This window comes from Mesoplodon mirus (assembly GCF_964341445.2).
Source record: "Mesoplodon mirus genome assembly, chromosome: 15".
NCBI classification, from domain to species: domain Eukaryota; kingdom Metazoa; phylum Chordata; class Mammalia; order Artiodactyla; family Ziphiidae; genus Mesoplodon; species Mesoplodon mirus.
This window is the reverse complement of record NC_138991.1, coordinates 8,241,446-8,267,640: the sequence shown is the minus strand read 5'-3', so window position 1 is coordinate 8,267,640 and position 26,195 is coordinate 8,241,446. Positions and strand designations below refer to the sequence as shown.

At 43.7% G+C, this 26,195-nt stretch overlaps 1 protein-coding gene across 1 annotated transcript in view; it reads right to left on the bottom strand.

Annotated features, from left to right (window-relative positions):
• The window catches only part of BCAS1 (brain enriched myelin associated protein 1), a 111,432-nt gene that overhangs the window by 29,073 nt on the left and 56,164 nt on the right, over positions 1-26,195 (bottom strand). Inside the window, exons 5-7 of the mRNA XM_082643382.1 lie at positions 19,706-19,852; positions 18,630-18,674; positions 8,726-8,902 (exon numbers count right to left, since the gene is read on the bottom strand). Coding sequence (XP_082499508.1) covers positions 8,726-8,902; positions 18,630-18,674; positions 19,706-19,852 — 369 coding nt within the window. The remainder of the gene's footprint in view (positions 1-8,725; positions 8,903-18,629; positions 18,675-19,705; positions 19,853-26,195) is intronic.

Genomic DNA, 26,195 nt, shown 5'->3' with positions numbered 1-26,195 from the left:
TTTGGGAATTAGCCCAGTGGGACATTTCTCAAAAGTCAGTAATTTGCATACCATTTTCACGATCCTTGAGCTGCCCATGTACCATCTGTATTTACGTGATATTTTTCTTTAAGTTGACTATCTTTTTACTTAAACAAATATATTTTAAAAGAAAGCATCTTATCCTTATCACGAATGTAATATCAACATCCTCCCTGTAACCAAAAGTATGTATAAAAACTACTGAAACGAATAAAACAAAAATGCTCATTAAATTCTAATTATTTTTAAGTTTTTGTTAAAAAGAGAGACCAGCAAGTGTTAGCACAGTAAAAAATGCCTATTAATATCATGAAGAGATTTTATAATTAAGGTCACCAAAGAAAATGGAGTCGAATGGCGAGAAGATAACTTTGCATCACATGACTGATTAAATGTTTAGGGCTGTCTTCAAGAACCACTCAAAATCATTTTGCACATTTTTGTACCTTTGCACACTGGCCTAAGGGCATGGCCTTCATGTTGGGGTGGCTGAAATCCAGTTAAAAGAAGGACCCCAAAACGGATATCGAGACACCAGGTTCCTGTTTCCCTTTAGCGTTCGGCACATGTAAGGAAAACCTGCTCAGAAACCAAGTCTAGAGCATCTTGGGCTACGGAGTCAGGTTCAAATTCACTGTTTTAGCTGTGCAACCTTGGGCCAGTCAACCACAGCTCTCTGAGCCTCAGTTCACCTACTCAAAAGTGGGCTATTAGACCGTTACCAATCAGAGGGTTGTTCTAAGGAATAGATACAGTAAAGCCTGTGAAGGGAAAGTCATGGCTGAGGAGAGCTGAGACTCACCTACGTCCGGTGGCTGGGGTCAGGCCACACAGCTCCTCCCGGTACGTATGTGAAGACCTCCCTTTCCATGGGCGTTAGAGACTCTGGAAGGTGTGTGTCTGGTGGGAGGAACAACTGAAGCCATGTTTGCAATGAGGGGTCAGTTGTCTACAGTCTTTTCTAGAAGTCAGAAGGCATGGGAGGAGAAGAAATAAAGACTTTAAGAAAAGGACATCAGAAAGAGAGTTCACCGATGGAAGTTAGGACTCCAGGCAAGCCAGCTACCTGCAGGGGGAGTTCTGGGTAGGATGCTGGTGGCTGGTAGACCAACTCAGACCAGCTCAGCTACCCTTGAGTTGGGCGTGCACTGGGGAGAAAAGGGCTGCATGGATGCCGAGGGTGGGTCTTGTTAAATGGTGTCACTCTGTGTCCCGAGCCACTGCTCCCAGAGCTGAGCACCACACAGAAAGAGAGTTTTCTCCTACTGCTTTGCAAGTGGCAGGGGAACTATGGCAGGCTCGTGAGGACATCAGTGAGGCATCGGGTAAGTTGGTGTGGACCTTCTCCTTGGTGGCTCTGGTGACAGTGGTGTGGTTTGGGAGTGATCACCCAGTAGAGACATATGGGGGCCTGGACTGATCTGTGATCACATTTCTTAGATTCCTAGAACTATTTGAATGGGATGAGTAGGGGTGTGGATTGACGTGCTTCAGTCGATGAAAACTGCTGATGTTAATCTCCTATGTGTAAAGCACTTAGCACAGTGCCCGCACATAGGATGTGTCCAATTAATGGAAACGATTTTTGTGAATGCTGGGGAAAAGTGGCATAAATTAGGCCTCCTTGACCTATTTAAGACTTTTCTTAGGGAACCCTCCTACATTGTTGATGGGAATGTAAATTGGTGCAGCCACTATGGAAAGCAGTATGGAGGTTCCTCACAGAACTAAAAATAGAGTCGCCATATGATCCAGCAATCCTACTCCTGGGCATATATGTGGACAAAACTATAATTCAAAAAGATACATGCACCACTATGTTCATAGCAGCACTATTCACAATAACCAAGACATGGAAACAGCCTAAATGTCCATCAACAGATGAATGGATAAAGAAGATGTGGTACATATATGTATGCAATGGAATACTACTCAGCCATAAAAAGAATGAAATAATGCCATTTGCAGCCACGTGGATGGACCTTGAAATTATCATACTAAATGAAGTAAGTCAGAAAGAGAAAGACAAATACCATACATCACTCTTACGTGGAGTCTAAAATATGACAGAAATGAACTTATCAACAAAACAGATACAGACTCACAGACATAGAGAACAGACTTGTGGTTGCCAAGGGGGAAAGGGAGTGGGGGAGGGATGGATTGGGAGTTTGGAATTAGCAGATGCAAACTACTCTATAGAGAATGGATTAACAACAAGGTCTTACTGTATAGCACAGGGAAATATATTTAATATCCTGTGATAAACCATAATGGAAAAGAATATGATAAAGAATGTATATACATATGTATAACTGAATCACTTTGCTGTACAGCCGAAATTAACACAACATTGGAAATCAACTATACTTCAATAAAATATATTAAAAAATCTTTTCTTGACTAATTCCATGTTGCTTTCAAAATTTCCTTATATCTGGCTCAGATATATGTTTGCTCCTGAATCCCTTCGGAGCAGACATTTTTAACACTGCTCTTAGGTTATACTGGGTTCCAGCACTGGAATGGGGTACAGGATGGTGTGGATCTCAGTTAAAATCGTGATGACCTGCTCCCTACAGGATAAGTGGCAAAACAAAAATTCGTAAAACAAAAATCCCAGGACATCCTAACTTCAGCCCATGGTGCCAGTATTTTGAGATCCTTATTGTTTATATTTTGGATTGCATTAATGAGCCCACACAGCCTGTAAACTTGACAAAAGCGCTTCACAGTTTATTGACCAACTTACAAATAAAAACTCTGAATAAACAGGCCAGAGGCCAGATTCCAGAGGCGTCCCAAAGACAGCTTCTTGCATGTGGTTTTGATCCTCTAATAAATATCCTTTGCTGGCTTGCATCTACCCATCTTGTGAACATGCCTTAGATGCGACACTACAGAACTGAAGAAAAACAGTAATACTAACAAAGATAATAATAATGATAACAACCCATATTACTGGGCTCTGCGTTAGGCAGCAGGTTAATTTTTTTACGTTAGTATTCCATGTCGGTCTTCAAAATGGAAGCAGATCTCCCCTAATTTCTAGGCCTCGGCTCCGATACCTATTAAATTTTGCTCTTATTCTAAAACAATACCTCCCTTTGAAGTCTGAGGTGTGTCTCTAATTCTCCTTCAAAGCTGACATCCTGGATCTCACATTTCATGTGTATCTGTAACCAGGATGGTTTCCACGTTCAATACCCAACTACAGACAAAGACATCGGACAACTTCTTCCTTTTCTCCTCATCTTTTCCACACAGCAAAAAGCCTATGAGCTGAGGACCCAGCAGAACCAGATTCCAGTTCATCATTTCCACTGCCAGCGAGTTCGCTGTGATGGATGATCTCTGAGGAGAAGGAGAGAAGACTAACTCTTCCACACTGGGAATATGTTTGGGAAAGGAATTTCAGAGACAGGAAGGAAAATCGGATGGCACAGCAACTCACTTCAAAGTGAATGAGAGAGAATGATTCTGAAGTGCAAGGTCGATTTCTGTGGACCACAGGCATTTATTAGGTTCTCAAGCCCTTCAGCCAGAGGAACATGATAACGTGTGGGGCTGGTCAGGAAACACACAGAGCGTGGGATTCTCATTCGAATCTCAAAACCAGGAACACTTCAATCTTTTTCAATAAACTGGACATCTGGCTGTTATCTGGTGAGTCTAAAAATTGTCCAATCTCATTAACAACAACAACAAAAATCCAGTTTGAAATCTAAAGGATCTTGTCTGGACATTTATATTGCCAAGAATAAGGATCTAAATAGCATATGTACTTATCATATAAACGTGATTAACAAGAGCTCCTCTCCTTTAAAGAGCGCATTTCAATTCTTAAAGGAATGTTTCTTTAAAATGCTGTCACACGGTAGCACTTAAGCCAGAAGACACCCTGTTGCTACCAAGTCTTCCAGAAGCGCCATTTGGATCACGTGACAGCTGTTCTGAGTTCATTGATTTCACGGTGGACCTAAGAGTTTTTCTATCAAGTCTGGATACTTCATCCCATCTTTCAAATGCTTCCATAACTGTCCAGCCCTGTGCCGGGCTTTCTAAGCCAGGATCCCCATGGATTCTGGGATCACACACAGGATTCTGTATTTGAAACAAATAACCCAGAGGAGTCAAAGGAATTTTTAAGTTCTCTTAGTCTATTTTGACCTACACTGACTGCTCCCTTGTCTAAACAGCCGTAGCATTTTTAACCTGTATTCCACGAATTAACACTGGATTCCACCCTTGACTGTTGTGTAATGGAGCTTTCACTCACTGAATGCCACTCACTTTGCATTCATTTTCCAACTCAGTTCTCCCCCAGATCATGAAAGGTAGGTACCACCTCCTACTTTCAGAGCTGAGGAAAGTGAGGCTTGGAGGGTTTAAGTCTCTGCTCACATTCAGACAGCCAGGAACTGTCAGAGCCGAGATTTGACTATGTGTCTCTTTGGCTTCAGAATTCACATTATTTTTCTACTTCATCATTTGTCTCTCCCAAAGGAAAGCAGGAAAAAAGCTGTTTTGAAGATGCTCCAAATGCATCATTTACTAATTGTGTGCAGGCACATACACATACACACGCACGCATGCACGCATGCGTGTATATCCTATTCCTCCAAATGGACTTCAAGTGTTTGATGGTAGCAAAGATGTCTTAGACTTGTTTTGTACCTCGGGTGCTACTGGCACTAGAAGCCCCACGTGGATTTTCAGATCATAACCAGCGATGTCATACTTGAAGAAATGCGGGTAACACCGTTCACTGAGCACTTAGTATGTCTCAGATGCTCTCCATGTAAAGGATTGGATTCTCATAACAACACTGTGAGATAAACACAGTGCCTATTTTACAGATAGGAAAATAAAGGCTCTGAGTGGTCAAGTCATTTGCCCAAGGTTACACAGTCCCACCTTTCTGATTCTGACTGTTAACGCAAACTCGCCATCCCCAAGATTTTTTAAGATAATCTACTCCAATCTTTTTACTCAACAGAGGAGGAAAAAGAAACCCAAACAGAGTAAATAACTTTTGTGAGGTCACAGAGCAAATGGTATTCCAGTTAACCCTGAACAATCAAGGGCGCAGCTAGGCCACATAACTGGATTTAAACATTTTCTGGCAAACACAACATAACTTGAAGTTAATTTTCTCGAAGGTTATTTTTGTTTTTGTTTATAATAAGAACTACTTTAGCAATCAAGACTATAAATCAAAATAATGCATAGTTTCATCCTGACAGCCTGTTAGGGGAAAAATTCATTTCTGATGTTCATAATCGCAAACTTCAAAATGTGTTTGTTTAAAAGCTTTTCAATTAAAAGAGAAGAAAGCGAGCTTAGGGTTAGTTAGTGGAAATATCAGCATTTTCTGGTGTTTCCCTTTGTTTGTTTTTCAAAATTTTTACAAGAATGGTTTTATAGCCAAAGCTTTTTCTAATTTAAAGAAAAGAAAACAAAGACTTTCATTTTGTTTCCTACTAGAAATAAGTTCCTTCATGAGAATGTAAGCTACCAGAGGGCAGCAATCTGTTCACGGATATTTTTTCAATGCCTAAAGCGTAGCGCACACACACCCCCAAAAAAAATTAGCACAAAGAAAGTGATTAAAACTACTGTTGAATGAGTGACTCTCCCCTATTTCACTTCCATATAATCTATTCTTTCAGATTGGGTGAAAGAAGGAAAGACAAGATTTACAGGAGACTTGGTTTTTAGTTTCTCTTAACCTCACTGTTTTTATGATCTACTAAAATAAAAGTCAGATAATGGTGAAAAAACAGTGAGACTGAAATAAATGAATAGATGAATGCCCAGCGGTCCTGACTTTTATTTTCTTTTTTTTTTTTTTTTCTTTTTGCGGTATGCGGGCCTCTCACTGTTGTGGCCTCTCCCGTTGCGGAGCACAGGCTCCGGATGCGCAGGCCCAGCGGCCATGGCTCACGGGCCCAGCCGCTCCGCGGCATATGGGATCCTCCCAGACCGGGGCACGAACCCGTATCCCCTGCATCGGCAGGCGGACTCTCAACCACTGCGCCACCAGGGAGGCCCCTGACTTTTATTTTCAATGGAAAGAGCCGGAATTTCAAAGAGGAACCAAAACATCCCTCATAGATGCCAAAGATAAGGAAAGATGAAGCATGTGAAGTTTAGAAGCCTCCCCAGACTGGATGGCACAGAGAGATGCAGACGTGGACACGTTAGTGTTCCAACCCTCTGAGCATAAATGACAGAAGGAGGAGGGACCACTCATCAAACGCTGTTGTGTGAACCGCGGTGGTGGTGATGGTGGCGGGGAGGCATTTACTGGCCTTTTTAAATTTAATCCTCGCTCATTTCCATGGCACGGCTACTATTATCATTTGCATTTCACAAATGAGGAAACTGAGGCTCATGGAGGTGGATTGGGACTCCGAGTGGGATCTGTCTGACTCTAAGCTTTTAACCCTGCATCAGTGTTCCTCCAACTTCAGTGGTTTGCTGACCTCCAGTATAGTTCTGCCACGTTGTACCCACCATCTGTGGCAGCCGTGGCCGTGTGCTGGTCAGATTTCCCTGCAAGAAAGGCAGGCTTCGATTGTCACGCCTTCGCATCCGCTACTGCTGAGATCTCCTCACTGCTCCCCGGAAACGACTGAGCACAGAGAGGGTGCTGGGCTGGTCCTGTCCAATGCAGGACTCCCCCCGGGGCACGCTCTGCTCTGGGGGACGCCCCCCGCCCGGCTCAGCACCACCGCCACCCTGAGGTCTTTCCAACCCTCTCCTCCTTCCCCCTCTCCCTGCACAGAGGTGTCAGCCCCTCGCTGTGGTCTGCAGCCTCTAGCCACCCACTCCTGCCCCATTCCCTTTATTCTCCACAGTCGGTTTCCTCCGATAAATCTCCTGCACATCAATTCTGTCTTAGTGTCCACTTCCTGGAGGACCCCGATTTACCGTTATTTACTTATTATCCGTACCATTAATTACGTAACCCTTTCCTTTTAATTGGATTACCTTTTTAAACTAAATCTATAGAGTCTCACCTTGACCAAAATATATGTTAAATCTTGAGTTTAATGTGCGAGTTTTATTTTTCCTAATACACTTTGAATATATGTATATATGGCTATTTAAGTAAAAATATTTGAGTATGAGTCACTGAAGTCTCTCCCTTGCCACCAATATATGGATGTAATTTTCTTGGAAATTGTTCCCTTCATTATATTGCTGATAAAATATTTTTGTAAAAAAAGATAGGTGAAGAAGGAGATTAGAACAGAATGCCAAGTGACATCATCCCAAGTTTTCATTAAGTCTGATGAGTTTGTGTTCTGGGCAGAACCTAGAAGGGAGATTTCTGTACAACAGAAAACACACAGGAGAAAATTTCAGAAATCCAGCTGGATTCTGGACAAGAGCATAAACTAACAGCACAGCGGCATCTGCATTTATCACCTTCCTTGCATTGCGTGCCAAGTGGCATGGATGTTTTGTTGAAATGGCTCAGTTAGATTTTTCCAGCTCTATTCTACACCTGCCCCCACCACCTCCCCCCGCCCCATCCCTGACTTCTTGCTCATCTTTGGGCCACATTTAAAACAGGCAAGAGTTCTGCCTCTGTCTGGCAGCTGAGGTTTGCTCAGCAGTGAGGATCAAGGAATGGCTCTCAGAATGACTCAGCCCCGCCCACCTCATTCCCTTGCTCGGCACCTTAATTCTACAAGGGAAAAGAATTCAGACAGCGGTTTGGATTTTCCTCTCACAGAGCACCTTGTGGGCTTGCCCTGGTGGTGAACTGGTTGACGATCAAGGAGATGGAGACCATGGGGCTGCTGATGGCTGCTTCCATCTGGCTGGGGTAGGGGGGGCAGAGAGCCCAGAGGCGGCTCATCTCGCCAGGCTGGGAGAGCTCAGAGACAGCCAGGAGGAAACCAGAGTAACCCACATTGTATTAGTTTCGTTTGTTTGTTTGTTTGTTTTGGAACTAAAAATATATTCATTCACAAGTCTTAAATCTAAGGAAGACTGAAGATACAAGAATGGCCAAAGACGTTCAGTGAGCAAAACAACATTGATGTTAAATAAATATACTAACAGCCTCAAGCTGTTAAAGGGACAAGGAGAAATATTGTACTGTGATGAAAGGAACAATCTACCCAACGATCCAATTTTTAGGAAATGGGCAAAACTTATGAATAAACAATTCACAGAAAAACATTACTGGTTCTTATCACAGATAAAAAGGCACCCTACCTCATTCATAAACTATACATAATTTAAAATTACACTTGAGTACCATTTTTCACTCTGTAAGATTGGCGAGTATTAAGAAGTTTGATAAAACGCCGTTGTCAAGGGTGTAGGATAATGTGCTCCCTTATACTGCTGGCGGGGGCATAACCTTTATGTAACACACCATTTTAGAAAGAAAATGAAATCATGAAATACCATAACCCTCTGTCATGAACCGGATTAATTCCAAGAATGAAAAATTCTACTTGTTCATTTCCTTTTCTTTCCCACAAAACACATGCTTCTAACACGATAGGTATTTCATTTTTCCCGGGGGTTAGTTAGAAGTCTTCAGCTCAGTGGCAAGTTGAGTCATTTTGGAGAACAAGAAACTCCAAGCATTGCTGAATACATCAGTTGGCCCAATAGAAACCATATCTCAAGTCATCCTAGCCCCAAGGACTCTCCAAATCTTGAAACTAGGACTTACCTTTTTCCAGAACAGTTTGCCCAGAGGCAGAGAGGTGGGGCCCCCCTTTTCCTTGGCACCTTCCTTTGCTATTTCAGTGGATGTAGAATTCTTGGCAGCCCCTTGGGGCTCCTGGGGCGTAACATTGCCTTTGTCTGACTTGAGGTCGGCTGAAGTGGTGGGTGACTTTTCGGCACCCTATAAGAGTTCAAAAAAATTAAAACGATCTCAGGATTTCAAAAGCAAAAGATCTCTTTTTTACAAATATGGACTGGGGTTATGCATGTCAACTGTTTTCTTCATAATTTTCTGTATTTTCCAAATATTCTACATGGATGTGGATTTGTGTTAAAATCTTGGAAAAAGATCAAGATATATTCCTTTTGCAGAAAAAAATAAATATATAGAACCATTATGTAACATGTTTATGTAAGTAACGCATTAGGACTCAAAGTGATTGGAAGAGGCACTTGGCTGTTAGAATGTTAGGTCGTGTTGAGGACCCTGGTCTTCTTTCGACCATGGTTATGGCAGTAAAAATAGTCTGAACATGCACCTTCAGTACACACGTATTTGTTTACATGATAAAGATGTATTGTTTTACTAATCCAAATGTGAAATGAAAGATGGGTTCCAATAAATATACTTCAAAAAAGAAGTGCTGAAGTCTTCCTCTCACACTCTGCTTTAGAGATTACTATAGTGATCTATAGTCTACAAAGTTTAGTTTATAAAGATCTATAGTCTATAGAGTTTGTGTAAGGAACTCAGGGAAGAGGTTTGAGTTTGAAGAGCATCCACAACCCCCATTTCTTCACTTTTAGATGCCGCCTCCACATCTAAATTAGATGTGACTGGATGGATTGTAATTGATATAAAACTCCAAATGCTATTCACTCAGTCCCTCTTCTCTTTCTCTCCCCCACCTTCTCTCCCCTCCCCCCATCTCTCCCACTCCGAGTGGCCAGGCTGAGGTCCAATTCCAGGACATCTGATCTCTTCAGTGACTGGGCTGTCACTTCCATGCTCTGCCACCTCCTGACTCATGGGACAAAGGAAGAGTTAGGAGAGTTACAGTCTCCATTTATCTCAACGTGAGTGAACATTGCATTAAAATTTTTAACACTGGGCTCACCTGACCTAACCTCGTCATCTTAAGCATCTTCATTTTAATGATCCTTGGTCCAGGGACTTGTGACACAACCCTTTAAATTCCCAGGGAGGTCAGATCTTTGACTACATTTTCTGAATAAAAGAAAAAAAAATCTGGCAGTAAAAACAGGGTGTGGAAAAATTCAGGACGTTTCAGAGTATTTTTGACGTTGGAAAGAGTCTTAGAGACCACCTGATCGAATGCCCGAATTTTCATGGATGGGGAAATTGAGGTCTACGATCTACCCTACACTAACCAGGGGCACAGTCTGGTCTCAGATCCAGACTTCCGGCTCCTATCTGGCGCTCTTTCCACACTGCACGTTGCCCCTCCAAAGGGAGTTCACACATCATGTGAACTTTACTCTCTGATGTAAGACAGTATCTTCTGTGCTGACTTTTTTGACACTAAGAAGGAGTCATTTATTGAACAGATTCTATGTTCGAGTCAGGAGCTACAGGGCCAATGTATAGAAATGACTTTTGTGATAGGTGATCCTGGAATAATCCCAGTTCCATTTAAAAATGTATAAAACCGCATAATGCTAGGGTTTAAAATAACCTCTGCCTTGTATCAACAGTGCAATCAAAATGGCTGAGCTCAGACGGTTCTGCATTTATGCATGTTCCAAATGGTCTCGGACACCTGGTGCTGTTTTAGCTCTAGATGGTAATTAAATTAACAAGCACTGGTTGAAGGGGAAGTGCCCTCCACCAACTAGCTTGCTTGCTTTTCCAGAAAATAGGAGGAAAGTATTATGATTTATTCATTCACTCATAAAAAATGCATCGACTGCCTTCTATGACCTGAGATGCGTACTGAGTGCTGGGGTTACATGTCCTCATAGAGAGAGAGAGAGAGAGAGACACCAAACAAATAATTCCACAAATGTATGTAACATTTCAACTACGAGAAGTGCTGTGGGCTGGAGGGAAGGATTTGGTGCTAAAAAAAAAAAAAGGCTAAACTAGGAAATTCGATCCATCATGGCCATCAGGAAGGCTTGATAGAGAACGGGATGCTGTGCCATGACCTGAAGGGTGACTAGAAATTAGCTGCAGGAGGGAGGAGAAGCACAGCAGGCACAGGGAACAGCGTGCTCTCAGCGCCCTCAGAAAGCATCTGAGAGCCGTGATGGAAGCAGGAAGGAAGGGAGTGGCCAGGCGTGGTCCCCAACATCAACCCCCCTTCTGCTTTCTTGGGAAAATCCCCACTTGCTCAAGGGGTCCATGTTAGACCAAGAATCTGAGGTGGGGGGGCGTGAGGCTGACCTCACTTCTGTCTCTAAGAAAGGGTTCTTGTTGGCTTAAGGAAACCATCCATCCTGCTCATGTCATTACAGCAGATGCTCCATTGCTCCGCACTGCTTTGATTTAAATTCTGCTGCTTTCCTTTCTATACTTAGAGATGCCGTGTTACCTGACCAGCTCCTGGCTACCCCTTTGTATGTGCTCAGCCTACTCAGCCAAAGCCACATGGGGGTTACCAAAAAAAGCTAGTTCTGGAGTTCTAGACTTCTAGACAGGACGGGTCTAGTTTGCTTAGCCCATCACACGCCTCTGGTTTGGCTGGTTTTACCCTTTCCTTTTGCTCCCCTCAGCCTCCTCTCTCTCTCAGCCTCTTGAAGAGGGACTAGGGCCCGAGCAGACTAGGCACAGAGATGGCCAACTTTTAACTCTGATGTAATGGTAACAATAAAAGGCACCAGTGCCAGGCACCGTTTTAAGCAATTGAATGTTCTAACAACAAACAGTCCTAGGAGGAAGGAACTAATTGTTATGTCCACTTTACAGTTAGGGAAATTTGGGTCCCAGGTGGTTAAATAACTTGCCTGTGATTGCACTTATAAGGCGACAGAGTTGGCATCTGAATCCAGGGAGTCTGATACCCAAACCCAGACTCTGAATAGCTACTCTGTCTACACTGCTTCCAACAGACCAAGGTCTCCCCACTCCATGTGCTGTTGTGTCCACCAGGGGATGGAACCGTTTACGCCATATGCATCCTCAGCCACGGCAATCTTAACTCCACGTGGGGGAGAGTTGGGGGGTGAGATTCCCCTTGTTCTTGGGGTGGTGTGTTATGGGCAACTTTTAGATGTTTATATTGCCTGTGGTCCTACTGAGGGCCACAGTAGGGCTTCCCTGGTGGCGCAGTGGTTGAGAGTCCGCCTGCCGATGCAGGGGACATGGGTTCGTGCCCCGGTCCGGGAAGATCCCACGTGCCGCGGAGCGGCTGGGCCCGTGAGCCATGGTCGCTGAGCCTGTGCGTCCAGAGCCTGTGCTCCGCAATGGGAGAGGCCACAACAGTGAGAGGCCCACGTAACGCAAAAAAAAAAAAAAAAAAAGAAAAGAAAAAGGGCCACAGTACATCAACAGATAAAGTGTAGCTGTTGTACTAAAATTCCAAGGGGAGAAGGGCAATTAGGGAGAAAATATCTAAAGAAGCTTCATGGTGGAGGGGTGATAATGGGAAAAAAGTTGAGAAACACATCTGTACTGATCAGTTTTGTTGGGAAATGGCCAATTCTCTTCGCTCTGGGAAGATACCCTGAGATCTTCGAAAAACATGACAAGGACATGACTCTATCATATGTATAGTAATATAATATAACAAATATATCTGTGTAGCTGTTGAGTATGCATCTCTCTGGCCAGAGTATGAGTTCTGTGAAGGTAAGGCTGTTATGTCTTAGTCACCATTACATTCCTACCTCCCATCAGACCCAGTGTCTGGCTCCAAACAGGCATTAAATAAATAACAAATTAATTGTACGAGAGGGGCCACAGAGAGCGACCCACATAGCATCCTGCCATGTCATGTCTCCGTCTACCCACCCCCTCCCTACAGGGCTGTGGAGTCTCACACCCCCATGAGTCATCCTCTCCCTGACTACTCATCTCCTCGCTTCCCAGAGAAGTGCCCCAAATGGTGTTCTGACTGCATCAACTGAACTCATACTCTTTGTCTGCACGACGGAGGAGATTACGAAAATTCTATCCATGTTGTTTGGAGACAATCCCCTGAGTAGGGTGGCCAGATTTAGCAAATAACAGGGAGACTATAGGATGTCCTGTTAAATCTGAATTTCAGATCAACAAAGAATAATTTTTTTGCCTAAGGATGTCCCAAATGTGGCCTGGGACATACTTAGATTTATACTCAAAAATTATTTGCTGTGTATCTGAAATTTGAATTTAACTGGGTACTTGTTATTTATCTGGCAACCCTACCCATGAAATTCTAATGTATTAGATTTGGAGATTGCCTATCAGATGACCTTACCTTCTTCCACAAGAAGTTTTCATCATTTTCACAGTTGAGTGTGGGAGAGGGGACGTGTTAGTAAGATGGAAACATTGTACCAAGAACCAAAAAACAATGAATGTGTGGCATAAGCTTATGAACCCTATGATATATTAGCTGCTAATATTTTAACTGCCTTACGGAGAGGGTGGGCATTGAGCAAACCTGAGTGGAGAGGGGAACATTTCTGGGCGTGGCAAAGACATCCTAAAACAATGTCCTGCTTTGTGCGCATGTGTCATGTCCAGCGTTTGCAGGTCGTGTGAAAAGGTTTTATTCTGAGGAACCGCATGTGATTAAGCCAAGAAAAAAAAAATTCAGATTCAGCAAAGAAACGCTGACCCCCTTATTATTTATAATAATAAACTTATTTCATTGATTAATGTCAGCCTTTCCTCTACTTTGAAACTAAGCAAATTCTTTTTATAGGAAGGAAAAAATTGACATACAAAGAAATGAACCAAGGAGTTAACCAGAATTGGTAACCACTGTATTTTTTTTTTTAAGAGCAAAACTAGAAGATAACGTTTTATCCTTGAATTTGCTTGGATGTCTTCTTTTCTGTCCTAGGTCACACTGAAATCAAGGAGGATGAGTATCACACCTCCCATAATCATGCAGCAAGGTTCATTGATGGACTCTGGCTGGTCAATTTTAATGGCCCTGTTTTCCTGTCTTTTTGGACGACAGAACAACCAATTGAGGAAAAGAAAAACACTGTCCTAGGCATGAAGGTAAAAGCCAATGAGGGGCTTCCCTGGTGGCGCAGTGGTTGAGAGTCCGCCTGCTGATGCAGGGGACACGGGTTCGTGCCTCGGTTCGGGAAGATCCCACATGCCGCGGAGCGGCTGGGCCCGTGAGCCATGGCCGCTGAACCTGTGCGTCCAGAGCCTGTGCTCCGCAACGGGAGAGGCCACAACAGTGAGAGGCCTGCGTACCGCAAAAAAAAAAAAAAAAAAAAAAAAAAAGCCAAAGAGATCTACCACACTGCTGTATAAAGGAGAATTAAGAACATCTGGGGGGCTTCCCTGGTGGCGCAGTGGTTGAGAGTCCGCCTGCAGATGCAGGGGACACGGGTTCGTGCCCCGGTTCGGGAAGATCCCACATGCCGCGGAGTGGCTGGGCCCGTGAGCCATGGCCGCTGAGCCTGTGCGTCCAGAGCCTGTGCTCTGCAGCGGGAGAGGCCACAACAGTGAGAGGCCCGCGTACCACAAAAAAAAAAAAAAAAAAAAAAAGAACATCTGGGAATTGTCCCCTTACTTTACTTTGACGTAAAAAAACAGACCGAATGTAACTCAAGGCAAAATCTTAGGTCTGTGTTACAGTATCCCAGAAAGGGTTGTTTCTTCTCCGTCGTCCCAGTGGTTTTAGAATCCTCTCCTACCCCAAAAGTCAACTCAGTTGGCAGGACGTGAAGCCAACAATTTGGGGAAGCCCCAGGAATACTGAACTTGGGTGGTCCACTTGTGGGAGGGGAGAGATTCTGGAGGCATGAAATGAATGTCGTGATGAAATGCAGATCTGTGGGGGTCGGGGGAGAGGGAGTCATAGCGTCTTAAACTTTCAAGGCCCCCTACTCACCGAAGCACCCGTGGGAATTCAGCTAGATTCCTTTGTACCAGATCCATGACACACTTCACTAGCAGTTACCAAATGGTCGCCCACGTACAGTGGTACCACTTTTTAATGTTCCCTCCCCCATTGCAGTGTCTCTCATCCACCGCCTTGTCTCGTTACAGGACAAAATAACCCTGTATGGAAATCGAAGGGTGGCTTCATAACATAGTTTGTTTATGCAAATATAGATTCCGCTGGGAGAGCTCTCTATGGAGCTTTTATTTGCATACACAATCCTGGGACTGTAACATCCAGCTGGGGAAGTTTTTCAAATAAGTTCATTCAACTTAATGGAGAATGGTGGATATTTTAAACTAATTTACAAGCATGCTGGCCCAAGTCAGGGGATCCTTTTAGTTGATGGTTTCAGGCAAATACTGGCATTTTCGTAGACATTAGAAGAGTGAAATCTCCAAAACTCACTTCTCTGTTGTCTTTACTTCCCAAGAACGTGGAGACAGAACTTGCTCTGCCTTCATTCATTGTTTTGTTCTGCCTGGGCTTCCATTTGGGCTCAGTATAAGTTTAGTTAATAGAGGGGAGAGACGGAACAGACCACAGGAAGACAGAATTGTTATCTTGAGGTTAGAAGGGCATTTCCCAAAGTATAGCAAGCATACCATTGGTGGGGTCAGAGATGGCCTTAGATTGTGCTATGATATTAAATAATATTAAAATCGTGGAAATACTTTTCCTTTTTCAATTCTCATCTTTCTAAGACCATTCGGGGGAAAATCTCAGTCTGGTGCTGGTAGAGAAATCTTTAACATTTCCCTACTGCTGGCTAATTGCCTTTTCATAAAGCTAGAAATGGCAATAGATTCAGAGCTTAACACAAGCGAGACAGCTCTTTTTTTATTGCCCATATAATGGTACATTCCTCTTATGAAAAATGATCTGCTTTTCCAAGAGTGATGTAATACAAAGTTTCTTTTACAGATATCTTTAAATAGGAAGTGAGTCAATTTCAATATAAAAATATCAAGTAAATAGTGGTATATCTGCCAAAAACGATGAAGGTGGTATGCAAACATTCAACATTTGGGAAACACTAGGTTAGAAGAATAATCTCAGAACCCTGGTCCACACTAGGAAAGTAGTCTGAGATGTTTACAATTATGGGGACTTAAAATCTCTGAAATTTGATTCACATAGTACTTAATTTCCCTCTAATGATTTCTACCACCCAAGGCTCTGTTTTCACTGGAGTGGAGCTGGCTGGATACAGGATGGGCACATGTGTCATGTGGTGAAGACCAGGGTTCTTATTTTTCCTCCTGTTTTAACAAGATACAGACCTTATGCCTAAAGAATTTTCTAAAGGCGAGTCCTAGCCTGGGGCTATGCAGATGCTTTTTCTTGGTGCCTTTAGCCTGGATCTCGGATGTCTTCTGCCCAGCTTGTCCATCACAGACACTTTCTGCTTTAGATGCCTTTTGGGCAACAGCAGTCACAGCTTAGAACTTTGTTTTTAAACAGAACGCATTTTTTTCTGTTGTTTTTAAGTGCAGTAATCCACTTTGTCAGTTAGCTGCCGGTATATCACCCCCATCTCCCAATCACAAGACATCATGTGAATGCTTTTCTTTTTCAAACTCTCAAAGACAGTTTGTTAAAGTGCAAATTCACAGTCTATTTCAGGTACATGTTGATTTTCAACACGGCAACCTATTTAAATGACCCAGATTAATGCAGCTCCATTTGCTAAAGACAATGACAAGATATTTAAGCTTTGTCTACAGAACATGTAATATCCAGGTGAAAAAATTTAAAAAATAAAAAAGATAATGCAGTTCCTACCCGATGATTTTTAAAAACCTAAATGCTATTGCCACGTGAAACAGAAGAAAAAAATACCTGAAGACAAGCAATTTATTTTTGCATCCTGGAGTCAAGTACTGCCACTAAATGGCTTTCATTCTCGAACTGATCTCCTCTTTTCCGGTATTAGAAACTTCAGGGAAGCAGTATCACCCACAAAAATTTCAACTGACTTCTAGATGGGCAGATCTCCTGGGCAAAAGATGTTTCTAGAGTGAGTCAGTCCACTGAGCCAAAGTGAGGGGAAATTGGAACTAAAATAGCCCAGCTACAACCATTCAGAATTGTTGACTCAAGTCACAAATGGCAGGGGATTTTGTGTGGGCAGCAGTGGAGTGTGCTAAAAATTGCCCAGGGCCAAATGAGAAGATGGACAAAAGTGCTGACATTTCAAAAGCATGAATCTGAGAACTTCAGTAGAAAAGATGTCAAGAAGGCAAGTATGAGAACCAGGTTGGCAGAAAGAGGTCAGTCTGTGGGCATCACGGACAACCTACATTCACAAAACCCGCTTTTGAGATCCAGGTCCATCAGCAATGAGCGCATAGCTCTCTGGGCAGGGCCATGAGATTTTACCACCAGGTACTTTCAGCTGGGACCACATTCTGGGTGGGGGAAGAGGCTTGATGCGTGAGCAGCTAAAGGGAGTGAGGGCATCAGGTCATTCGGGAAGCCACACAACACACCCACATACCCCACTGTTTATAGCCTATTGTGCTGACTATGTGATTTCCAACAATGCAGGACACAGAACCCAAAGAGAAACATTCGGACCCAACCATTCATTGAACTTGACCCTAGCTGCCTTGTAGCAAATAAATAACCTTATGGGAAAATGCACGTAGATACTTCAGATATATCTTTTTTTCAATGGAAGAAGAAAATTCTAGAGGAACCAATCAGTACAATACAGATGTAATCCTGATGTTCAGTCTGTCCTGCTGTGATTATGGAAATAGGGTTCACCTACATTTGAATAGAGCTCCATGGTTTACCAGGCACTATCACACCTTCATTCAGTCCTGGGGTTGGGGAGGTAGAATTTTTATTGCCCCAGTTTTACAGATGTGGAACTTTGGGTTCAGACAGGTTAGGATCACACAGCTATCAAGTAGCAGGACGGCAGCTCGAACACAGGTCTTCTGAGACAAATTCTAGGATCCTTTTCACAACTTAGCCCCTTTAAATATGGGGAGCAGATATACTGGGTTGGCCAAGCCATTTGTTTGGTCCCAGTGCCTTTCGAAGCACTTTCAGTTATCAAAAGGAGGACACAAGACATTTATCTGTCACCAAGTTAAATTTCCCTCATGATTCCCGTGAAATTTAAACCACGTGTTCTACGAAAGGAAATCGGTTCTCTCAAGTGCAAAGGGAAAACATCTCTAGAAAGTAGTCATTCCAAACAAAATGTACTTTGAGGGGAACTGGCTGAATTTCTAGGATGAAGCGAAAACGCACACACGCTCTAGGGCATCCTAACCCCTCTACATGTTCCTTCATTTGGCAAGTGTCGACTGGTGACTACTTCATGTCACCAAGCAATTGCCGTTGCAGTGGAGACTAATTTTTTTCAAATTACATGAAAAACAGAGCAAGACGTATTTTTTAAAAACCAAAATCTAGCAGCTCACATCTGCTTTAAATTGAGTCTCATGACTTTCGCATTTCCAGTGGCTAACTTTTACCATATTCCCTGGGTCTCTCTACACACAACTAAAAAGACTAAGATGATATATAATTATTAGTATTCTGTTCTTATTCTGTATAAGAAATTGGTTTCTATGATATTATTTAGCCAGAATTGGCACATATTTCACACTTCCCACCAAAATTTTCATTAAAATACCATTAACGTAAGTGGAACATTTTAAAGACAATCTAACAGCACTATTAAATTGCTAAATATGTATATATGTGTGTATGTATATCACACGCACACAAAATTCAAAAAACAAAGACGCATACATAAATCCAAATCCAATTCTACACACAAACACAAACACAAACACACTTCAAATGACCTACCGTGTCTTCCAGATCTTTTTTTGTTTCAGCTTTGTTAGGCGAAACCTTAAAAGTTTGAGAAAAACCAAATGTTAAAAACCATAGCTCTGTAGGGTGTTTCTCTTTCTTTCTTTCTTTTTATTTTAGTTCCCCGACCAGGGACTGAACCTGGGCTCTGGCAGTGAAAGTGCCGAGTCCTAACCACTGCACCACTAGGGAATTCCCTATTTCATATTTTTATTTAGGGTGGTCCACTTCACTCTACAAGTAAGGAATGTAATGAGAAGTCCTTTTAATTTAGTAGAAACCCATGGACTTCTGGGTAATACCTAAGTATACATAAGTTAACAAAGTTAATATTTTATAATGAAATGCATCAGATCTTATACATTCACTAAGAGCTTGACCACATTCAAAACTGTCTCCTGGATGGCTACACACTTTCCAACAAGTCCACCACTAATCCAAACAAATGTACAACCCTTTGGTGTTTGTGGCACATTCGGTTGACTTTTTCTGTTTTATCTTTTGAAGTTGGTCTTGGCCTTTGGGAATAGCCCAAACACTTGGAGCTGTCTGTTTAATTATGCATTCACTCATTCAGCCCTTTTTTGAGTGTCTGGCAGGTGCCAAGCTGCGGGGTCTAAAGAGTCAGACAGGAGCAAGCAATGCAAGATGTGGGTCCCTGCCTCCACCCAGTCAAATGGGAGCTTTAGATGTAACAAGATAGAAAGTGATGTCTACAGTTTTATTTGCCATTTGAGTGGCAAAAATGCTTTGATAGGTCAGCAACTCAAGGAAGTATTTTCCAGTTATTTTTATGATCAATGACCATATGATATCCAATTACGGTAGCATTCTACTACCACATAGCTCATGTAGTATAGTTAATCTCACAGTTCGCAGCAACTAAAGACTCCTTCACTGAAAGCCAGTTCCCTTACGAAGCACATCTTGTCCCTGTTCTCCAATGTCCCAGCTGCATCAAGCCGTTTAGAGCAATAACATTCAAGTATGCATCATTCTTAGATCTAACAAAACTTTTGAGCAACAAAACTTTTGAGGAATAGAATAGAAGAGGAGATGAAACTGCTTACCAGAGTTTTAAAGAAGCTCATGATGGAATTATTATTCTCTGTCTGGGGGTCCTCCTTTGCCACCTCCAGTCCTTCAGGGACCCCGGGGACAGAGCAACTCACAGTTGGGATTTCCTGTCCTTCGTCTCCCGTGCCGTCAGCTATGTCCTAGGAACAAGACAGAGTTTTCATGGTTGTAACTTGTTGAATGTGGACTCTCAAAGTAATATTTTTGCTTCGCGCCCCTGTCTCCCTTACCCCCTAATTCCAGCCATACTTCTTCTGCCCACGGGGGTGTAGAACAATCAGAAGCTTATGAGAGTCACTCTTCCTTCCCCGCCCCCTCTTTCTAACATAATCAGCATTTGCAGTTAGTTGGAGGGACATTGTTTGGAGCCAGAGGCTAATAAACACAGCAGTGCACGTTGCATCCCAAACAAAAACCCTTTTCTCCCAATTCTGCACAGAGGTTATGTATGATGCCAATATTTCGTGGTCTTCCAGTTTAATCATGGAAGATGCCTCTATTTGATTTCCCACAATCCCCGTAGTGGTGAACTGTATCAACTGAAAAGAAAAGTACTGATGTTTTAAAATAATCATTCCGCTTTCAGGATCTGGGAGTTAACTGTGCGAAGGCTGTGCTATTGGGACGGATTTTCCTCTCTAACTCACGCAGGAGGGTGAGGAGGGTGAACTCCCATGACCTTGGGCCAAGCCAGGTTACCTCAAACCCATTCATTCTTCAGGCTCGGGCTCAAGTTTATTTTCTCCACTGAAGTCTTTCTGGGTCACAGCACCCATGGAACCTACTCCCTTCTCTGAGTTTCTAGACCACCTCCTCCCACACACTCACTTGGCACGTGGGTTTACCCTAATGCCAAGGACTGGGCCAGAATAGCCTGCATTAAAAACGGGGTTATTGTGGAACAGTGATAAAAATGCATAAACACACTTCGGTGAATATTTTAAAAAGTAATAATAATGCTTGTATCCCACAGGGTTTCCCTCAGCCCCAGCACTCCTTCTTAAATGGAGCAGTGCTTCTTGTGAAATGTCTCTTAAAGAGCTGGAACTTCATAAAGCCCAATGCAGATAGAAGCCATGGCCTTAACAAGCTTCTCGGCTTTTCTAGTTAATTCTGGGCAAAACGTGTTTTACTTGGGAAGAGATGAACTTTTAAACAGGTTCTAACATAACTTACTGTTCATATTAGAATAGAACTCTAATGAGTGGAACTTTTTATAATTCCTAGGTATAATTCGGATCCAGGTTGTTAAGTAGGTTGATGAGGAGGATGGCTGAACATTCTGTTTATAGCAGATAAGTGTGGTACACCTACAGGGGTGGTGAGGTTACTTTAGGTGGTGCACACACATGCACACATACATGTGCATGTACACACACGAGGTTAATCTTTAAAAGTGCTTTTTGGAAAGATATTTCTTTGGTACAATGGATATTTTTGCTTGGATGAAGTTGAGTAGAAAAGTTTTAGATAAAATGTTAAATTAAAAATATTACATGGGCTTCCCTGGTGGCGCAGTGGTTGAGAGTCCGCCTGCCGATGAAGGGGACACAGGTTCGTGCCCCGGTCCGGGAAGATCCCACGTGCCGCGGAGCGGCTGGGCCCGTGAGCCATGGCTGCTAAGCCTGCGCGTCTGGAGCCTGTGCTCCGCAACGGGAGAGGCCACAACAGTGAGAGGCCCGTGTACCGCAAAAAAAAAAAAAAAAAAAAAAAAAATTACATAAATCAGGACTTCCCTGGTGGCGCAGTGGTTAAGAATCTACCTCCCAATGAAGGGGACGTGGGCTTGAGCCCTAGTCCGGGAAGATCCCACATGCTGCGGAGCAACTAAGCCCATGCACCACAAGTACTGAGCCTGCGCTCTAGAGCCCACGAGCCACAACTACTGAGCCTGTGTGCCACAACTACTGAAGCCCGCATGCCTAGAGCCCATGCTCCATAGCAAGAGAAGCCACCGCAATGAGAAGCCCATGCACCACAACGAAGAGCAGCCCCCGCTCGCCGCAACTAGAGAAAGACTGCACACAGCAACGAAGACCCAATGTAGCCAAAAATAAATAAATGAATTAATTAATTAAAAAAATATCACATAAATCATCAAGCAGGTGTTTGGAACATGAGCCATTATGAAAGTGGTACCAGGACTAAATCTAATGGAGAGGTGCCCCACTAGGCCTGATGGAGCTATTGCCTAGGAAATAGTTATTTATTTCCAACCACTCATTTACTCACCTTCACTCAATAGCTTGATGGGGGAATTCTGACCATGTACAAACTGTACAGAGGCAACATGATATCAGCATGGGCTCTGAGGCCAGCCCGCCCAGACTCCACTCTCTGCTCCATCCTTCACACCAGTGCGATCCTGGGCATGTTCCCTGACATCTGTGCCTGGGTTTGCTCATTTGTAAAAGGGGAATCAGTAGCGCCTGCCTCTCAGAGTTGTTGGGGCGTAAATGGGATAATCCATCGACAGGATTTAGCGTGGCGTGTAGCACATAGTAAACATGCAGTGAATGCTAGCTATTATTATTATTATTATTATCATTATTGTTACTATCATAGTTTAAGTTACTGAGCCTTGTTCTGAGCCCGGTGAGATCAACAAAAATGAATCAGACACGTTCCTCTCTCGAGATGCTTACAGTCTCACAGTGGATAAAGGCCAGCAGAGGGGGATAAGTACTCGGATTAAAAGGTAAAAGAATTCCACTAGCCCACTTAGCCCTGCACAGCGTTTTCAACCAGTATTAATGCCCAGACGCCACCCGGACCAATTCGATCAGAATGTCTGGAGGTGAGGCTCAGGTATCAGTATTTTTAGAGCCCCTGGGTGATTCCAATGTGCACCAAGGTTGAGAACAGCTGAAGTAGAGGGACAAGGAAGATGTGAAGGTGAGGCGGCGTCTGCCCTCGGCCCTGGAGCCTGAGCTACAGGTCGACATACAGAGGTGGGGGAAGGATGGCGTGCTGAGGAATTTCAGACAGAGGAAAGGGCGTGAAAGACATGTAGAAAAGGATGAGGTGGGGATGGGGGTGGGGAGGGTTTCAGGGGTAGATTGTTCAGGTCAACTGAGATACAGATAAAGGCAAGGTGGTTAGAGCAGGCCACCGGGAGTCACACTGAGCTTCTTCTCCATCTGCTGGGCGGCAGCTTATAAAGTAGGCGCTTTCTAGGTGGAAGGTTTCTGGGCTGGGGCTGGAGTGTGGGGCAAAGAGCCCCCGTAGCAGAAGAAGCAGTCGAGAGCTCTACTGGGGAACTTCGAGGTGGAGGAGGCCCCACCTATGACCCGGAGCCAGACCTCCTTTGGGTGCCCATGACAGAAAAGGTACAGATGGTCAAGAAAGGGTAGTGACAGCAGGGGTCCAGAAGAAGAGAGCTCTTTCCCCTCAATCCCTCCACCCTGAACTCATACACCTGGGGGAGGAGGAGAAGAAATGAGGAGAAAATCCTACTCCTTCCAGACCTCAAGGGCCTCAGCCCATGGTCACGTCAGAGTTTGATTTCAGAAAGAATTGGGGTGAAGGTTAAAATGGATACAAGACTGAAGTTTTTCAGTTGGACTGAGCCGGACTTTTGAATCACTGCCAGGTTTGGGATCTGCCTATGACATCATGAAGCATTACGATAAAAGCTATTGATCAAATGTCTAACAAGGGCCTCATACCGATCAAGGCACTGGGAGGGAATACAGTGGTGAATGAGACACAGGCCTCTCCTCAGGGAGCTGCAATTCCAGCAGGGGAGAAAAACAGAATCAAACAAAAATACAGATAAACCAATAAATGTAACACAGAAGACTCAGGCAGTGAAGAGTGCAAGGGAGAAAATGAGGAAGATGAGGGAATGGAGGGTGACCAGGGTGAGGCTGCTTCTGACAGGCAGTGACGTTCTCTAAGAAGTGTGCGTGCAGGTGGGGAAGGCATCTATTCTGGGGGGGGGTGTGACCCCCCAGGCTGGGTCAGCTGCTCTAAGCCACTGTGGTCTCACAGACCCTGGGCTCCCTAGCTCTCACCGCAGTGAATGGAAGGGTCTGCATCTGGTCACCCCCAGGTCCCAGACTCAGAGCTTCCTACGGGAGAACAGGGGGCATGGTTCTTCTCTGTGATCCCAGGGCTGGACACACAGGGAGCGTTAGTGAACTTCCTGGAGATAAACTGAACCACAGGGAGGTCAGCTGAAGAGGAAACAAATCAGTAAAACGCAGGGCAGTCGCATGGGTCTGGTTGCCATCAGGGAAAACCTGCCACGGGGGAGAGCCTCTGAGCAAGGGAGATAACTACCGGTATGTCTTCACTCAGGACAGAGAACTCGGACTGGAGGAGACACCGTTCGACAGAATTCTGGGAATTGAGGGGCCTCTCCACAACTTTCTGCTCAGCCCTGTGGCATCTTGTCCAGGCATCTCTGAAGATGCCTCCCTGATTCCCCCAGTGCAGGGATGTCTCCAGACGCGGGGCGCAGCTCAGGGATGACAGACCCTGCTGGCCCAGGGCAGGGAGCTGGCTTGTTGGCCCCGGGCTCTTCCCAAGTGAGAGTGTATAGTCTCTCAAACTGAACTTGAGCCCTTTTTGTGAAATACGTTTCTCTTCTTAGGCTGGTTTTAAAAAAAGAGCGTAAGACTCTGCTTCCAGGAAGAAGGAGGATATAGGTTTTCCCTCATTCCTCCCAGTAAACACAGTGGAAAATCCTGGACATTATGTAGAAAACAAACACAAAAGGACTCCGAGTGGTGGAGAGGAGAAGGCAGGCCAGCTAGGCACCTCAACAACAAGACGGTGCTGAGTTCCCTGGGTTTTCCTTTTGCCACAGATATCCTGGACTTGGGAGTTGGAGAAGCCAATGACCAGGAAACACCGATGGGCAAACCCTCTCAAAACGCCTGCTTGAACCAAAGGGCCAGGAAAGGGCCAGTCTAGCATATGGCAGAAAGCTTTTAGACAATAACTGCTCTCCATCAGCCAGACACCGTAGAAATGCAAATAAAAACCACAATGTAATATCACCTCACACCTGTCAGAATGGCTATCATCACACAACAAGAGATAACCATGTTGGCAAGGCTGTGGAGAAATGGGACCCTTGTGCACTGTTTGTGGGAACCTAAACTGCTGCAGCCACTATGGAGAGCAGTATGGAGGGTCCTCAAAACATTAAAAATAGGCCTACTATATGATCCCACAATCCCACTCGTGGGAAAGAAAATGAAAGCAGAACCTTGAAGAGATGTCTCTTTGCAGCATTATTCACAATAGCCAAGATATGGAAACAACAAGTGTGTCTGTCTACAGACAAATGGATAAAGAAGACTGTATATAATATATATTATTCAGCCATGAAAAAGAAGATAATCCTGCCATTTGTGACAACATGAATGGACCTTGAGGGCATTATGCTAAGAGATAAATGTCAGAGAAAGACAAATACTGTATGATATCACTTATATGTGAATTTTTTTTTTTTTTTTTTTTTTGCGGTACGCGGGCCTCTCACTGTTGTGGCCTCTCCCGTTGCGGAGCACAGGCTCCGGACGCACAGGCCCAGCAGCCGTGGCTCACGGGCCCAGCCGCTCCGCGGCATGTGGGATCCTCCCGGACCGGGGCACGAACCCGTGTCCCCTGCATTGGCAGGCGGACTCTCAACCACTGCGCCACCAGGGAAGCCCTATATGTGAAATTTTAAAAAGCTGAACTCATAGAAATAGAGAATGGAAAAGTGATTGCCAGTGGTTGGGGGGTGGGAGAAATGGGGAGATGTTGGTCAAAGGGTACCAACTTCCAGTTATTAGATGAATAAGTTCTGGGGAATCTAATATACAGCATGGTGACTATAATTTACAATACTGTATTATATAATTGAAAGTTTCTAAGAGAGTAGATCTTAAATGTCCTCATCACAGGAAAGAGATGGAAATCATATGAGGTGATGGAGTTGTTAACTAACCCTACTGTGGTAATCATTTTGCAGTATAGACATGTATCAAGTCATCAAGTTGTACACTTTAAACTTACACAAAAATTATATTTCAGTTACATGTCAATAAAGTTAGAAAATAATACCATTTATACTTGTAGCAAAAATGAAATACAAAATATGTACAGGACTTATATGCAGAAAACTATACAATACTGATGAAAGGAATTAAAGAACATATAAACAAACAGAGAGACATACAGTGTTCGTGAACTGGAAGACTCAACACAATAAAGATGTCAATCCTCCCAAGTTGATACACAGGTTTAATGCAATTCCTATCAAAATCCCAGCAAGATGTTTTGTAGAGATAGATGAGATTATTCTAAAATTTGTAAGTCCAAGGAATTAGAATATCTAAAGCAATTTTGAAAAAAAAGAATTAAGTGGGAAGAAGCAGCCTACCTGATTTCAAGCCTTGTTATTTAGCTATAGTAAGCAAGGCTGTGTGGTACTGGTGGGTAGAAGCATAGACACATAGTTGACTGGGCCAGAAGAGGGAACCCAGA